This window comes from Coregonus lavaretus, assembly GCF_964263955.1.
Source record: "Coregonus lavaretus genome assembly, chromosome: 20".
Taxonomy (NCBI): domain Eukaryota; kingdom Metazoa; phylum Chordata; class Actinopteri; order Salmoniformes; family Salmonidae; genus Coregonus; species Coregonus lavaretus.
This window is the reverse complement of record NC_140007.1, coordinates 14,025,988-14,044,480: the sequence shown is the minus strand read 5'-3', so window position 1 is coordinate 14,044,480 and position 18,493 is coordinate 14,025,988. Positions and strand designations below refer to the sequence as shown.

The following is an 18,493-nucleotide window of genomic DNA, read 5'->3' as shown; positions in this document are numbered from 1 at the left end:
TTGAAGTGGAAATAGAGCTTAAAATTCCTACATTTTACTTTTAAGGTTAAGACTGAGGGATCAAACATTTTGTCATTAAGCTCTGGTGGAGCAGGAGGTGGCTTTGATGATAAAGCGCCCTTTAACATTTAGTGACAGTTGTGTGTTTTGTCTTTTTTTCTACTTCCTCTATTGAATTTGTGAGTCGCGCAAAACCCGTAGCTAAATCTTCTCCTCCCCACACACACACACACCACACACACACACACACACACACACACACACACACACACACACACACACACACACACACACATTTTCGTGAAATTTCAGGACTTTTTGGGGAGTAAAAATGTTTCACCATAAAAAATATGATTTACCCTAACCATAACCCTTAACCTAACCCTAACATTTTACATTTTAGTCATTTAGCAGACGCTCTTATCCAGAGCGACTTACAGTTAGTGAGTGCATACACTATTAATTTTTTATTTTTCATACTGGCCCCCCGTGGGAATCGAACCCACAACCCTGGCGTTGCAAACGCCATGCTCTACCAACTGAGCTACATCCCTGCCGGTCATTCCCTCCCCTACCCTGGACGACGCTGGGCCAATTGTGCGCCGCCCCATGGGTCTCCCGGTCGCGGCCGGCTACGACAGAGCCTGGATTCGAACCAGGATCTCTAGTGGCACAGCTAGCACTGCGATGCAGTGCCTTAGACCACTGCGCCACTCGGGAGGCGCAACCCTACCCCTATCCCTAACCCTTAATCTAACCTTAACACACACCACCCCTCAGCCCTAATTCAGCCACAGTAGTCCATCTCATAAATGGATACATGGTCTATGATGCAGGATGGAATCTCTGAAATGTGTTTAATGTATTCTGACTATAGACAGAATATACAGTATACTGTATATGTCACTGTACCTTTGATGAAGCGTTCAGTACAAGCAGTATTACTGATTGCTAACATTACAAATTCGAAGTGTCCTGATATGACTTTAATGGACTGTAGCTTTCAGCACAAGTTGCACTGACATTTCTAATATGTACAGTGCATTCGGAAAGTATTCAGACCCCTTCACTTTTTCTACATTTTGTTACGTTACAGCCTTATTCTAAAATGGATTTAAAATATATATATATTCTCATCAATCTACACACAATACCCCATAATGACAAAGCGAAAACAGTTTTTTTGACATTTTTGCAACTTTATTACAAATGAAAAACAGAAATGCCTCATTAACATAAGTATACAAACCCTTTTCTATGAGACTCGAAATTGAGCTCAGGTGCATCCTGTTTCCATTTATCATCCTTGAGATGTTTCTACAACTTGATTGGAGTCCACCTGTGGTAAATTCAATTGATTGGACATGATATGGAAAGGCCCACACCTGTCTATATAAGGTCCCACAGTTTACAGTGCATGTCAGAGCAAAAACCAAGCCATGAGGTCAAAGGAATTGTCCGTAGAGCACTGAGACAGATTGTGTTGAGGCACAGATCTGGGGAAGGGTACCAAAACATTTCTGCAGCATTGAACGTCCCTAAGAACACAGTGGCATCATTCTTAATTGGAAGAAGTTTGGAACGCCTGGCCAAACTGAGCAATCGAGGAAGAAGGGCCTTGGTCAGGGAAGTGACCAAGAACACGATGGTCACTCTGACAGAGCTCCACAGTTCCTCTGTGGAGATGGGAGAACCTTCCAGAAGGACAACCATCTCTGCAGCACTCCACCAATCAGGCCTTTATGGTAGAGTGGCCAGACGGAAGCCACTCCTCAGTAAAAGGCACCTGACAGCCCGCTTGGAGTTTGCCAAAAGGCACCTAAAGGATTCTCAGACAATGAGAAACAAGATTCTCTGGTCTGTTGAAACCAAGATTGAACTCTTTGGCCTGAATGCCAAGCGTCACGTCTGGAGTAAACCTGGCACCATCCCTACGGTGAAGCATGGTGGTGGCAGCATCATGCTGTGGGGATGTTCTTCTGCGGAAGGGACTGGCAGACTAGTCAGGATCGAGGGAAAGCTGAACGGAGCAAAGCAAAGTCATTGATGAAAACCTGCTCCAGAGTGCTCAGGACCTCACACTGGGGCGAAGGTTCACCTTCCAACAGGACAACGACCCTAAGTACACAGCCAAGACAATGCAGGAGTGGCTTCAGGACAAGTCTCTAAATGTCCTTGAGTGGCCCAGCCAGAGCCTGGACTTGAACCCAATCTAATATCTCTGGAGAGACTTGAAAATAGCTGTGCAGCGATGCTCCCCATCCAACCTGACAGAGCTTGAGAGGATTTGCAGAGAAGAATAGGATAATCTCTCCAAATACAGTGGTGCCAAGCTTTTAGCGTCATACCCACAACGACTTGAGGCTGTAATCGCTGCCAAAGGTGCTTCAACAAAGTACTGAGTAAAGGGTCTGAATACTTATGTAAATTTGATTTTATATTATATATTTTTTTATTTGCTAACATTTCTAAAAACGTGTTTTTGCTTTGTCATTATTTACATTTTAGTCATTTAGCAGACGCTCTTATCCAGAGCGACTTACAGTTAGTGAGTGCATAATTTTTTTTCATACTGGCCCCCCGTGGGAATCGAACCCACAACCCTGGTGTTGCAAGCGCCATGCTCTACCAACTGAGCTATACGGGCTATTATTGGGTATTGTGTGTAGATTGATGAGAACAAAAAACAATTTCATCCATTTTACAATAAGGCTGTAACGTAACAAAATGTGGAAAAAGTGAGGGAGTCTGAATACTTTCCGAATGATGGCTTTGATTAAGCTTTCAGTACAATATATTATAGTGAGGGCCATAGATTGGCCATAGATTACATTTACTTTTTCCTCTCCTCTTTTCTCCATCAATCCTCAATATTCCCTAATGAAAATGTGCATACCCGACCATACCTTCTCATTCAAAGTATTGCATTGTGTCTTGATCTATGTGTCCTGTTCTATGTTCGGCGTTGTGACGTATCAAAAAGCTACAGTACTGTATCAGGTGTCAAAGCTGACTATGCTGAAAAACCTTTTTAGTGCATAGGTCAAATTTGCTTTTTGATGCTCATTTGAATTTCCTGTCTTTTTGGCTTCAGACAAATGTTAAATATTTCACTTAAAACAAATTGTTTTGTATTAATACTGTTCCCCTCTCATAGACAATTATTATAGCACAGTATGTTTTGCATATGTATTGTTGCTTGAATTTTTCTGTGAAAATTGGTAGACGTTTTTTTAAATTGTATCTGACAGTCCAGAAAGTCCTAATTTAACCACTTGAATGGCTTGATGCTTGATACTGTAGCTACATACTTAACTTTGATTAAATATTGAAATATTAATTATTCACAGATTTAATCTTTACCTACTTAGGTCAGGGAGTACAGAGGGGATGTTGTGTAACACACAAACACACACACACACACTACACTAATTTAATGAGCTGTGATTATGTTTATGATGATGATGATGATAATTATGATACTATCAGTATAAATAGATGGAAGGTTAATTGAAGAGCCGGCCAGCCAAGTTCTACTGTTAGTCCCCAGTGTCAATTCAGATAAAATGATTAAACCATGTTAATTATGCATAGTAGTACCACACATACAGTGTATGTGTCTGTGTTTGCGTGCGTGCGTGCGTGTGTGTGTGTGTGTGTGTGTGTGTGTGTGTGGTGTGTGTGCATGTGTTGTTGTGAATGGTACTTAGTAAGGTATAAGGATTTCACCATTTAGTTATTGACTGGATTGGTCTGGGATTTCACCTTTTAGGTATTGATTGGATTGATCTGGATCAGTTATTGACTGGATTTGTCTGGATCGTGGGGTCAACCCGTCTGGTTGTTTTTCAGCCTGTTTTTCAAGAATGGCCAGGATCATCATTGACTCTTTTGGTATGCATTTACCCATGATTTCAAAGTAAGAAAATAGGATTGCTTTATTTTATTTTATCGCAACATAGTTACTCACCCTGACACACCTTTGACAACTACTGTTCCTGTCCTCAACAGTAGCTCAATTTCTTCTAAAATGTATTCTAAATATGTTCCTTCAAGAAATGTATTATATAATGCATTATATGTTAACAGCGATGTGTATGTGGGTGAAGGGGAAGTGGAGAGGCGGGAGTAGGGGTGGAGCGTTGCTACTCGGTCCTATGTTAATGTGCATATCCCTCAAATAGGCCAGAGCAAAATAAGCAACCCATTTGCTCAGATTAGCATTCCGCTAAACATGTTACAGTGCCAGATGGAAACTGGGCAACCATAGACATTGTAGCGGGTGATTCTGGACGGAGTCAGGCACAGGAGGGTAAATCACAGAATAAATGGTATATTCGGCAAATACAGCGGTACGCAGCAATGCGTAACACACTACAGTGCGGTATAATGGTGCACTGGAGAAAACAAGGCACACGGGTGAATATCCCGGCGATACAAATATAATATAGGTCCACCGAGCTATAGTAACCTCTACAATAAACAATCACACACAAAGACATGGGGGGCAGAGGGAACACTTATACATGTACTGATGAGGGGATATGAACCAGGTGTGTGTAATAAACAAGACAAAACAAATGGAATGATGAGATGAGGAGCGGCAGTGGCTAGAAGGCCAGTGACGACGAATGCCGAAGCCTGCCCGAACAAGGAGAGGAGGCAGCTTCGGAGGAAGTCGTGACAGACATACTGTACATACACACACACCACACCACATGTACTCAAATACAGTACAAACATACCGTACACTCACACAAACACGCATGCTCATAAATGTATGCACACACATGCACACGCACACAGGGTTTTTTCTAGATCAAAAAGGGGCTTAGGTGGTGGGCATGGAAGGGGAGTGGCAATTGGCGCGGTCGGCCTGTCGGTGAGGCTCAATTTTAGAGAACATTTTAAAAGCCCCAATCTTGGCTGTGTAGAGACATTTTAGCATTTTTAAGCCATATTCTGCCATGGAGCTGAGAGAAAACGTTGCAGTTTTAAAGATAATTTCCTGCAATTCTATGCATATTTCCATGGCTAATGCTGTGCTCTTTTGCTCAAACATTGGAAACGTTGCTTAAATGCAACATTGGGCTTCAATGGTATAAACATTTGTGTTAAGAAACTGTGACATTTTATAAAAATCACATCAAAATGGATTAAAATCATTGAGATGTGATAGAAACTATTGTGTAATGGTATATACATCTGAAATGAAGTCATATTTATTCTGAAATAGCTAAATATATCAACTTGACCAATCCATATTTTAGTATTTTGCTATCAAAAACATATATTTTTGAAAGCATCAACTGTTCTGTGGGTTTTTTATGTATTGTATGGAGAACATCTAACTTACTTTTAGTAATATTTGGTTGTCATTTTTGGCTGAACTTGGAAAGTAACCTCTCTTACTTCTCTACCATAAAATGAATGGTCGTCAATGGCAGTATTCTGACCTCATAAACCACAATTGTTCATGAAATATATACATTTTTGTTCTATTGATGTGCAGGGGGAACATAAAAGTTATTTTGAAGTATTTGGTTGTCCATTATGTGCAGATTTAGGAAGAAAACAATCTCTCTAATGTGTCTATCAATATATGAATGTGGCCCTATGTCTCAGTTTGGCAACACTTTAAGCCAAATGTTGCCTTTTTGCAACACATACAAAACTACCTCCAGCTCTGGCTCAGAAAGTTTTTCTTTCTTTCTACATAATCACTACATCTTAGAGAAGACAGGAAAAAACTATTTCAAGTATTATTTCAATGTCTGAAACCCTACCTCTTTGAAGAGTGTCTAAAATAAATCTCACGGCGCCCCCCCTCCCAAAAATAAATAAATAAGTACAAAATAAAAAGGTACCTTTTTCCTACTAGCACTGACTTTGCTGATTAATACTTTGTTGAGGGAAAATGTACTTGATACGATTGTGATGTGTTGTTGTCTCACCTAGTTTAAGATGAACGCACTAATTGTAAGTTGCTCTGGATAAGAGTGTCTGCTAAATGACTAAAATGTCACGTACTTGCATTGATGGCTTACAATATATGCTTGTATAGAGTACCAGTGTGGTCTCAGACGAGTGGAAAAGTTTCTAATGTTTCTGAGTATACTGATACCACAATAATCATACTGACACACAACAAATACTACTAAGAGATACAGCTGGGTCTAAGGAGATGCACTATGTAGTGTTTGACATGTAAAGGATGCAATTTAGGAAAAAAGAAAACGTGCCAATTTCAGGCAGTGCTAGTGGGGATATTTAAGATCAACCAAAAGCTGGTCTTAGCGGTAACACAGTTGGTAATGGCATGGATTTTGAGAGCAGTAGTGCAACCTATCCAGCCGTGAAGCACAGTGCTTCTATACTCATAGAACAAGAGAGAATATGTGCTTTTTGTGCCGGTAGCCCTCGGATTTAGAAACATACAAAACAAATATTTTTCCATTTTGTTTCATTTGATTCAAGCATAGCCTCCCCTCCCCTCATTAAAGGCTGTTTTTTTGTCCTGCCCAATGCATTCGCCAAGTAGGCCTACTAGTAGCCAAGCCTATCAATAAAGGCTTTGCCTCGTGAGACTGCTTTGGAAAAAAAAAAGTCTGGCAGCAGCAAAACAGTGAGAGAACATCCCGTTTTTATCTTTGTAGGTATTGTGCATTATTTCACCCAGCTCCCATTATTTTTGGGGACGTACGTAAAACGCCCTCCATGGCCATATGCCCATCATGAAACAAGAGGTGAGATGATGCAGGTGACCCTTGTATTTAGAAACATTTAAGTGAAAAGAAAACAGTTGCTTGTTTTCGTTTCACTTGATTAAATACAAAGCCCTCAGTAGGCTACCCTTACCATACTATAACAAAGTCTAGTTCAACAGCAATGCATCGTCGTGTATCTTTTTTATCCTGGCCTTTCAGCCAAGTAGCCTATCCACAAAAGTTGTTTAAATGGTCCATTCGTGAGAATGCCTTGAATTGAAAATATACTGCACATCCTAAAACATACACTGAGTGTACAAAACATTAAGAACACCTTCCTAATATCGAGTTGCCCTCAGAACAGCCTCAATTCGTTGGGGAATGGACTCTACAAGGTGTCGAAAGCGTTCCACAGGGATGCTGGCCCATGCTGACTCCAATGCTTCCCACAGTTGTGTCAAGTTGGCTGGATGTCTTTTGGGTGGTGGACCATTCTTGACACACACAGGAAACTTTTGAGTGTGAAAAACTCAGCAGCATTGCAGTTCTTGACACAAACCAGTACGCTGGCACCTACTACCATAACACGTTCCACATTCACCCTCTGAATGACACACACACAATCCTTGTCTCAGTTATTATCTTAAGGCTTAAAAATCCTTCTTTATCCTGTCTCCTCCCCTTCATCTACACAGATTGAAATGGATTTAACAAGTGACATCAATACGGGATCATAGCTTTCACCTGGATTCACCTGGTCAGTCTGTCATCGATAGAGCAGGTGTTCATAATGTTTTATACACTCAGTGTATGCCTACCTGCCGACTTAAAGCTGTATTATGTAACTTTTTGGGCGACCCGACCAAATTCACATAGAAATGTGTGTTTTAGATCTATAATTTTCATTTGAAAGCAAGTCTAAGAAGCGGAAGATCTGTTCTATGTGCCCTATTTCTATGCTTCCCGCTCTTCGGTTTCGTTTTTACGTCTTTTACTTTGGTTTTGTACATCAGCTTCAAACAGCTGAAAATGCAATATTTTTGGTTATGGTAAATATATTTCACAGCGGTGTAGACTGTACAATGATTCTCTACACTATACTTGCTTATTTTGTAACAAACTGAAATTAGGCGAACTATTAGAACTTTAGCAACCAGGAAATGGTGGAGGGATTTCTGCATAGTGCTTCTTTAATGTATCTTGTTCAAGTAAGCTATCCATCCCCATTTCCAAAGAACGTCTCTCACCCGGTTACCAAAGACGGGCTCCTCCAAACGTATTTAAATTATTCAGTCCTATAATATAGTATCAACGATAGGCCTAGCCAAGGAGTCTCCAACGGGAAGATCACAAGCTACCAGTAGCTCGCAGCCCACCTATGAGTAGCTCGCCAATCAATTCTGAAAGTACATGCATTGGTAACAGATGCTCTATAGACTATAGGAACATTTCAACTAACTATCTACTAAACCTAACTCTAGCTCTAACCCTAACCTTAACCCTTATCCTAACCCTAAACTTAACCCTAACCCTAGCCCTAACCCTTATTCTAAACCTAACCCTAACCTTAGCAACCAGTTGCTTATCAAAATATAATTTGTTGATAGTATGACCATCTGTAGAGCATCTACAGGTGGAAAATCTGGACTATCCAAATAAAGTGTGACCCATTTTTTCATGTGTTCCATCACAAACTTTCATGATAATAATCAAAGCCACATTGACATTATCCCTTCCCTGGTTAAAATAATATCTGCCAATTAATTTCCAGCAATATTGCCCATCTGTCTGTTTGGTGCGCGTTTGTCTATCACTCTGTATGCAGCCACTTATCGATACAAATGATAACTGTCTTGTTGGTAGACAGAAAGACTTTCCCAAAAAATCTTCTCAATTAAATGCAAAGTAGGCTTACCTGATAGCACTACCGTAAAACTTTAATTAATAGCCCGGGCGTTTATTTGCTCCAATCACTGAACACAACTGCCGCTTATTAGAGACAGGCTTCTATTTGAGCCAGGGGTCTATTTCCTTAATGCTCACAGCTTTTATTCATTTGTATAGTTAATTGTTTATTTCCAGCATTCACTTCCAGCATCTTAATCAATTTGTTCATTCACTGTGTTATCATTTACACACTGCGTCAATCTAAGTAACATAATAAAAAAATCCACATCAAAATCTGTCAGTTTAAGCTAGAGATATCAGGTGGTGTTTGTCAGACCATGAGACATCGTACAGGAGTGGACAGCAGTTGAGAGAGAGGTAAAGAGGGCAACAGTGAGAACCAAAGGCAGAAAACATGTGGTTAAGAGAATGATGGGAGAGGTAGAACGAGGGGAGCGACAGCGCTTTGGAGAGGTTGACAGCCAGAGATAATCATGGTGAGCCGTTGAGCGAGTGAGGATGAGAGGGAAATTGAAAAGATAAGAGAGTGAGACAGACTGAAGAAATGATTCATTTAGACGGTCCACTGTGGAGGAATTTATTCTCCATTATTTGCTCAGAGCAGAAAAAGAGATTGAAAGTGCTGCATTAAAGCTAAAACCCTTAGATGCTACATCCATTTTTGGACTTATAAATTAATAATATACCCATTGATTCTTGAAGAATACAATTTATAAGTGCCTCTTGAGCTTAGTTCAACTGGTGTACCGCATTAGAACCCAAAATATAAGCTTATTTTACTCTAATGGTTGTAAACAATGTATATGTCAACAAACACTGTATAGCCTCAAAACATGGTTAAAACTATAATGTTGTTATCATATATGGTCAGTCCTTGCATCCATAGCTCTGTATATGCATTTGAGAGTGGTTACATTTCTCCAGGCCCATCCCTCAGATTTTTTACAAAACAGAGGCAGGATGATCCGTTTTGTTATTGTTTCAATTAAGGATTCTAGCTTTAAGAGGTGATTACATAAACACCAATGGAGGCTGCTTACAGGAGGACAGCTCATAATAATAGCAGTAATGGAGCAAATGGAATGGCATCAAAACATTTGTTTGATGTAATTGACACCATTCCACCTATACCGCTCCAGCCATTACCACGAGCCCGTCCTTCCCATTTAAGGTGCCACCAACCTTCTGTGATGAACACTAAATGCTCTGCACTATCCAGCCCTCTTTTAACTCACACTGGGGCCAAGGCAACAGCTCGGAAACACTGCTGGCAGTATGAGATAAGTATGGGGTGAGAGAAAGCGAGAGAGATAGAAAGAACTGCTGTTTGTTTGTATACGCTGGATGTGGCCGAACCTGCCACTCCCCAGTAAACAAGCAAATGTATACCGTAGCTTCAGATGTTTAGTTTTTTTAATGTCATGTCATCCCTTTACCACTACACATATATAAAAATGTGGAAATGTTATGTAATGCACCTTTAAAGGTCAAGCTGTGTAACCTTTCGTCATTGGAACTCAATCATTCTTTCTGTCCATATTCAGTACTTGTAGGTGGATGTGAACTCTATCAAACTGCCCATATAAGGACGTAGCCAAGCTAAAAGGAATGAGGAAATTGAATATATTTTCCCGACCCACCACTATATCAGGGTTATGTTTTTTGTTTTTGTTTTTTTTGGTCTAAGATTGGAGGCAGGCTTTGGTATTTGGGAATGGCATTCCTTTGGTACTCGCTGTGTCTACTGTTGGGAGACTAGTTCCTTAGCTTCAGGTCATCATTCTAAATAGGAATTTGCTCTTAATTGACTTACCTGTATAAATAACAGTGAAATAAAGCTTGCCCTCTGCGGTAGCTCTAGCAAAACTAACGTCCGCTCTTTGTCCTATCATATCCAGATAAGCTTTTTCACTCTCATAGCATTACCTTCTTGTATATCTACTGCTTACACCTCACACTTTCTTGTATCTTATTTCTCATAATAATGGCCCTCTCATATCTCATTGCACATATCTCTCCACCTCCTCCCCTATACATTACATTACAGAGGCACTTGAATAGTCTTGCATAACCACACACTCACCCCAGTTACTCTATATGTTCAAGAAACACAGGGTCACTTACTAATTCAGATCTATTAGTTCTACACCAGCTTGCTAACTAAAAGTCAACACTGCTCTGTCAGTGTATGAGCTGTGTTATGGTGTGTGTGTGTGTGTGTGTGTGTGTGTGTGCGTGTGCGTGTGCGTGCATGTGTGACTCAGAGTATGAGGTGTCTGAGTACAAGGCTGTTTTGTGGTGTTATTTTACTCTAATGGTTGTAAACAATGTATATGTCAACAAACACTGTATAGCCTCAAAACATGGTTAAAACTATAATGTTGTTATCATGTATGGTCAGTCCTTGCATCCATAGCTCTGTATATGCATTTGAGAGTGGTTACATTTCTCCAGGCCCATCCTCAGATTTTTAACAAAACAGAGGCAGGATGGTCCTTTTTGTTATTGTTTCAATTAAGGATTCTAGCTTTAAGAGGTGATTACATAAACACCAATGGAGGCTGCTTACAGGAGGACAGCTCATAATAATAGCAGGAATGGAGCAAATGGAATGGCATCAAAACATTTGTTTGATGTAATTGACACCATTCCACCTATACCGCTCCAGCCATTACCACGAGCATGTGTGTATGTTTATACACTACATGACCAAAAGTATGTGGACACCGGCTTGTCGAACATCTCATTCCAAAATCATGGACATTAATATGGAGTTGGTTCCCCTTTTGCTGCTATAACAGCCTCCACTCTTCTGGGAAGGTTTTCCACTAGATGTTTGAACATTGCTGCAGGGACTTGCTTCCATTCAGCCACAAGAGCATTAGTGAGGTCGGGCACTGATGTTGGGCGATTAGGCCTGGCTCGCAGTCGGTGTTCCAATTCATCCCAAAGGTGTTCGACGTCGTTGAGGTCAGGGCTCTGTGCAGGCCAGTCAAGTTCTTCCACACCGATCTCGACAAACCATTTCTGTATGGACCTTGCTTTGTGCATGGGGGAATTGTCATGCTGAAACAGGAAAGTGCTTTCCCCAAACTGTTGCCACAAAGTTGGAAGCACAGAATCATCTAGAATGTCATTGTATGCTGTAGCATTAAGATTTCCCTTCACTGGAACTAAGGGGCCTAGCCCGAACCATGAAAAACAGCCCCAGACCAATATTCCTCCTCCACCAAACTTTAGAGTTGGCACTATGCATTGGGGCAGGAAATGTTCTCCTGGCATCCGCCAAACCCAGATTTGTCCATCGGACTGCCAGATGGTGAAGCGTGATTCATCACTCCAGAGAATGCGTTTCCACTGCTCCAGAGTCCAATGGCGGCAAGCTTTACACCACTCCAGCCGACGCTTGGCATTGCGTATGGTGATCTTAGGCTTGTGTGCGGCTGCTCGGCCATAGAAACCCATTTCATGAAGCTCCCGACGAACAGTTCTTGTGCTGACGTTGCTTCCAGAGGCAGTTTGGAACTCGGTAGTGAGTGTTGCAACCGAGGACAGACGATTTTTCCGCACTACGCGCTTCAGCACTCGGCAGTCCCGTTCTGTGAACTTGTGTGGCCTACCACTTTGCGGCTGAGCCGTTGTTGCTCCTAGAAGTTTCCACTTCACAACAGCACTTACAGTTGACTGGGGCAGCTCTAGCAGGGAAGAAATTTAACTAACTGACGTGTTGGAAAAGTGGCATTCTATGACGGTGCCACGTTGAAAGTCATTGAGCTCTTCCGTAAGGCCATTCTACTGCCAATGTTTGGCTATGGAGATTGCATGGCTGTGTGCTCGATTTTATACACCTGTGGTGTGGTAGAAATAGCCGAATCCACTAATTTGAAGGGGTGTCCACCTACTTTGTATATATAGTGTATGTGTGTGGTCTCTGTCAGTGTATGAGCTTGCTGTATCTGCTGCTCAATGTGGACAAGCCGAGGCACTCGACCTGAGCACAGCCAGTAGCGTTGAGTCATATGCTGGGCTAATGAAGTAATGTGTTGGGGAAGGGAATTGCTTAATGAACACAGCTGCCTTACTTACCATGGGGCTTGGCTGAGGGGAAACTGAGTCTCCCTATGACTACTGCTGATTCCACAGTACCACTTTTCCATAAGCCCCTTTATAGGGTGGATGTGTTACTCATGACTTCGTTGAGATCACCAACAATGGAGCAAATCAGGAAGCTAGTCTATCACAGGGCCATACCCCTGATCCATCTCCTTATTGCTGAGTGCCGAGCAGAGAGGCATCGGGTATTTTGTATGACCGGGGATCGAATCCCCAACCTTCCAATCTCAGGTGGCCACTGAGTTGGTCGAAAACACCATAGCAAAACACCAGAGCTACTGAACAGTCCTTAAGTCCTTAGCAGCATAGAGATTGGTAGAGGGTGCACAAAGAATATGGGTGCCCTCTTTCCATCTCTATGTTTAGCAGATGGTTGTATCCAAAGTGACTTACAGTTAACATACAGTATATTCAGTTGCCTATGTGGGATGTAGTCCGGCAATCGAACCCACAACTTTGGTGTTGTGAGCACTACTCTCCTACCAACTGAGCCATCGGATCCATCAATCAATCAATTTGCATAGCCCTTTTATTAGCAACATTGGTCACACACACACACACACACACACACACACACACACACACACACACACACACACACACACACACACACACACACACACACACACACACAATGCTTTGAGTAATCTTGTCTCCATGGCATATCCACAAGGCATTTTGTATCTCTCACACTTGCAGTGAAATAACTGGGTCTTCTGCTGTAGCTGCAGTTATAGGACTTCACTGTCAGATCTCTATCTCAACCAGCAGATAGCAGAAAGCTGCTCTTGGGCCCTGAGTTGTTCATCCTCGCTTTGATCTGAACACATGGGACACTATCCTATCACAGGACCTGCAGAGAATCAATTTTTCCATTTATATACTGTGTACTGTATGACGTAAAATCAACCATAGAAACCCATTTATAGAAACCTATTGCTAATAGTATTTCATATGGCTCTGATCAAAAGTAATTCACTATATAGGGAATAGGGTGTCATTTGGGATAGAGAGTCTTCAGTTCATGCTATTCCTCTTCTCCTTCTGTCACAGCACAGGTCAGTGAAGTCCCTTTTCACAGCCGAACATGTTCTCTTTGTTGACAGAAACCTGGGCAAGTCTGGATTGAGGGTGTCCTGCATGGGATTAGGTGAGTGTGATGATCCATTTAATTGAATGCAATGTCATATTCATTGTCCTGGTAGAAAATGCATTGTGCAGCCAGGAGTTACAAAAGATGCAACATGTATGTTCGCCACATTCTCTGCAGACAATGGACTTCTGCAAATGCATGGATGCTCGCGTACACACACACACACACCACACACACACACACACACACACACACACACACACACACACACACACACACACACACACACACACACACTCATAGGGGCACATATGAAAACTAGTCCTGGAGTAAAAAGCAAACGAAAGGGAGAATCTCCATGGGAAACTATTTTAAGTCCAGGACTAGGTTTAATCTGTGTCTGAGAAACCACTCCATAGAGATCTAACACTCTCTGTTCTCCACAGGCACGTGGGTTACCTTCGGAGGACAGATCACAGATGAGGTAGGTGGAGACTCCATACTCACAACATCCATTCTCAATGTCCACAGTGTATGTGACATAGTGGAGTCAATATGTGCGATATTAAAGTGACATCCTAATTCAACCATTAATCCAGCTGTCAATATCCAGTTTAGTTGCTTGATTGATTAATATTTTAATTAAAATAACATTTTAGGTGTAGAGTAACAGTGAAAATGATTTCTTACGGGTCCTTTTCCAACAATGCAGAGTTATAGATAAAGATGCAAAAAAAAAAAAAATTGAAATAGTGACACGAGGTAATGTATAAATACACAGTGAATAACGACTAACAATATTGAGTAAAAACAACATGGCTATATACAGGGAGTACAAGTACCGAGTCGATGTGCAGGGGTATGTACATATAGGTAGGGGTAAAGTGACTAGGCAACAGGATAGATAATAGACAGTAGCAACAGCGTATGTGGTGAGTGTGAAAATGTGTGTGTGGCGTCAGTATGCATGTGTGCACAGCGCATGTCATCCATGTGTCATTGCTTTATGTTAATCAACTAAAGCCTTTTCACTTTTCAGACCTTCTATTAGAACTGTAGTACATAATACTGTTGACAGACACAGACACCCATGTCACCTCTTTCTCGCTCTCTCTCTCTCTCTCTCGCTCTCTCTCTCTCTGTAGATGGCAGAGGAGATAATGACATTGGCCTATGAGAACGGGATCAATCTGTTTGACACAGCAGAGGTCTACGCTGCAGGGAAGTGAGTGCACACACACACGCACGCGCAGACACACACGTGCACACACACACACACACACACACACACACACACACACACACACACACACACCACACACACACATCCATTCCATCTCCATCTGTTTTACTGGGCCTCAGTGGGATAACCACATTGAGGTCACTGTAGCTTCAGCACGTGGTTGAACTCCCATCCCCTCCAACTGCATAAGAACATCTTCAACTGCATTACGTGTGTGTGTGTGTGTGTGTGTGTGTGTGAGTATACGTGTGTGAAATTATTGCTAATAACACACACACACACACCACAAATACACACTAACAAAGCTGTGTTTGATAAGAGCTGTCACATAGAGGAAGATGTGCTTGATGGGAAATGATAAGAGCCATTCATGGAGAACACATTGGTCCTTGGGGCAGAGATGTAACATCTGTCAGCGATAGACAGAGCATTATTCTCTGCTGTCACGTTTCAGTAAATCGCCTGCTTCATTAGCCTTGACCTCATAGACCAGAAGTCCCCACTGCTCTCCTATTTCACAAATAACTGTGCTCAGTACTACCCCCATTCACCATTTGTCAATAGCATCCAAAGAGTAGTATTCATTCAACTTCCCATGTTTGTAAGAATTTGTTGTTCTTCTCTTCCAGGGCAGAGGTCGTATTGGGGAACATCATCAAGAAGAAAGGTTGGAGGTGCGTAGAGTTTTATGGGATTTTTGTTGTCGTCCTGAGCCGTTTTCATGCATGCCCCAGTGTGTGTGTGTGTGAGAAATTATTGCTAATGCCATCCATGTTGGAAATGATAGTAACTACACCAGTGGCGGTCGGTGCTGTTTAAGATGAGGGAGGAAGATAATTTTTTTAATGAGCAGGGCCTTATTTCTATTACAGCATATTGGATGACTGTCTTTCATATTCCATTCACCCAGCTCAATGTAACATCGATAGGTTTAGGCTACAACATGATCCCAAAAATATTCCTATACCCATCATGAGGTTGCTACAACCTAGCCTATGAATGAAAGTTTACAACATGATCCCAAAAATATTCCTATATCCATCATGAGGTTGCTACAACCTAGCCTATGAATGAAAGTTTACAACGTAGGTGCACAGGTCAAGAGAAGAATTTGAGTAATCAAGGTGACAGACATTGACACATTCAATACCACCTTGAACGCTCTTGCCTGCATCTAGCTGATCTAGGGTCTAATCATTATGTCAGAAGCGACGTGTCTGTGGTGAGTGAAGTCAAGCGCAGGACACAGAGATACTAGCAGACGTACTTTACAGACGTACTTTACTCATGGCGTCTTGGTGGATTACGCGCTCCTCCAGTGATCCCGTTGGCACCGCTGATCCTGCTGACTCCATGTAGGTGTGTTATTCTGTCAGAAGCGACGTGTCTGTGGTGAGTGAAGTCAAGCGCAGGACACAGAGATACTAGCAGACATACTTTACTAATTGTAAAGAACAAACAAAACCTCCGAACCGGGAGGAAAAACACAACACACGTAATACGACAAAAGCGATGCCAATACCGCCTAGACACAAACAATAACACACAAATACCAAACGTGAGACATGGGTAAATATAGGATCTACAATCAAACATAATAGACAACAGGTGTAACCACTCAAGACAGAACAAGACAAACACCGAAACATCGATCGGCAGTAGCTAGTACTCCGGGGACGACGAATGCCGAAGCCTGCCCGAGCAAGGAGGAGGAGCAGCCTCGGCAGAATCCGTGACACATTAGTCCAACAGTTGCAAACGAGAGTTTCTATTGGACAAATTAATGTATGTTTATCCCCATTTCGTTCCGTTTGCTTCCATTTAAGAAACTTTTTCAACAGAATTGGCGGAATGAATACATCCCTGATTACACGCAAACACAGTTCACTTTCATAGCAGCCACATACAAACAGCATGATCACTTTGCGCGTTGTATAATTCCTTCTCGCATCTACGTGCTCTCCTCCTCTTACCTTTTCCCTTCGCATGTGGACTTCAGTGCACAACACATCAGCTGTCTGTGACCAGGCGCCAAACCTTCATATCATAACTGCTAAACACTACACACAGCCTACATCGTTGTCATCATATTAGCTAACGTGATAGACAACATAGCTACTAGAACTAACGCATTAGTAAACCTGCTAGCTACAATCATGCAGTACAGTGTAAAGTCAGCAAGCAGTTTAGCAGTTACACTGGCGGGCCCCGTTGGCAATAAATTAATAAAACCAAAAGCTTACCTTGACTTGGAAGAGTTCCAGTGTTGGATAGCCATAGCCATAGCCATAGCCAGCTAGCTAACATAGCATCCCTCTCTGTTTGAGCCAGGTATTGGGTAGGCTAAACTAGATGGCTGCATTCACTAGCTAAGTAAGTGAAAGCGAAAAAAATATAACAAAATATAGCTAGCACTCTCTCTCTTGCTTCTCCTTCATTTTTGAAGAAATTAATTTGTTAAAAACTGTTGAACTATTGTCTTTCTCTCTCTTTGAGTCAACTAGTCACCACATTTTATGCACTGCAGTGCTAGCTAGCTGTAGCTTATGCTTTCAATACTAGATTCATTCCCTGGTCCTTTGATTGGGTGGACAACATGTCAGTTCATGCTGCAAGAGCTCTGATAGGTTGGAGGACGTCCTCCAGAAGTTGTCATAATTAGGGCTGTGGCAGTCACGAAATTTCATCAGCCGGTGATTTGTCAAGAAAATAACTGCCGGACTCACGGTAATTGACCGTTAATTAACATAAACACATTTAGCATCTCCTGGCTTCCACACATAGCCTACAAGCCACTGATGCAGACCATTGGAACATCTACATTTAAAAAAGTATAATAAATCAATTTAATATAGCCTACACCTTCACAATAAATCCATTATTTATTTTAGACAGGTCTAAAAAAACATGATATAAAGAAAATGTAGTTTATTTCAGAAGAACAGAATAGCCTACTCTGAGTTGTCCTTATGTTAGGTCCTGATCTGGCTATGCCATATGGCTGTGGGCTACACTAGTTAATTTAGCAGACAAGATTTGCTTAGAATTCCGTGGCATTATTTTATATTATTTTATAGTATGAAGAATACAACTGAACAAAGATGAATAAAATAGAAAGCATATTTTCTCCAAACAATTTGAGGGAGTGCGCACATGCGGCTATTCTGTGTTGAGCGGTTTACAAATAAATAGGTTTATGCTTAATTTAGAGTTATTAATGTAACTTTAGTTGTTCTACAAATGTTGGGCTATATGTTTAGATTTTTAATACATTGTAAGGCTGCATGATGCGACTCTAATGATGATTTGAAAAAAGTTGCTTGAAAGGCATGAGCTCTGCTTTGTTTTTTTGCACAGGCTGTTCACACTTCATCAGTCTCTCATTCACAATTTGAGAAGCACTTGATAATGCCTCGAATTCCCCGGCGG

The 18,493-nt window shown here is 41.5% G+C and overlaps 1 protein-coding gene across 6 annotated transcripts in view; it reads left to right on the top strand.

Moving 5' to 3' along the window:
• Window positions 1–18,493, top strand: part of LOC311147377 (voltage-gated potassium channel subunit beta-2-like) — a gene marked incomplete at both ends in the record, with an annotated part of 80,431 nt that overhangs the window by 48,846 nt on the left and 13,092 nt on the right. For all 6 annotated transcript variants that reach the window (XM_084184072.1, XM_084184071.1, XM_084184068.1 and 3 more), the window contains 4 exons: window positions 13,835–13,878; window positions 14,268–14,305; window positions 14,967–15,046; window positions 15,694–15,738. In XM_084184072.1, the coding sequence (XP_084040198.1) occupies window positions 13,835–13,878; window positions 14,268–14,305; window positions 14,967–15,046; window positions 15,694–15,738 (207 nt within the window). The remainder of the gene's footprint in view (window positions 1–13,834; window positions 13,879–14,267; window positions 14,306–14,966; window positions 15,047–15,693; window positions 15,739–18,493) is intronic.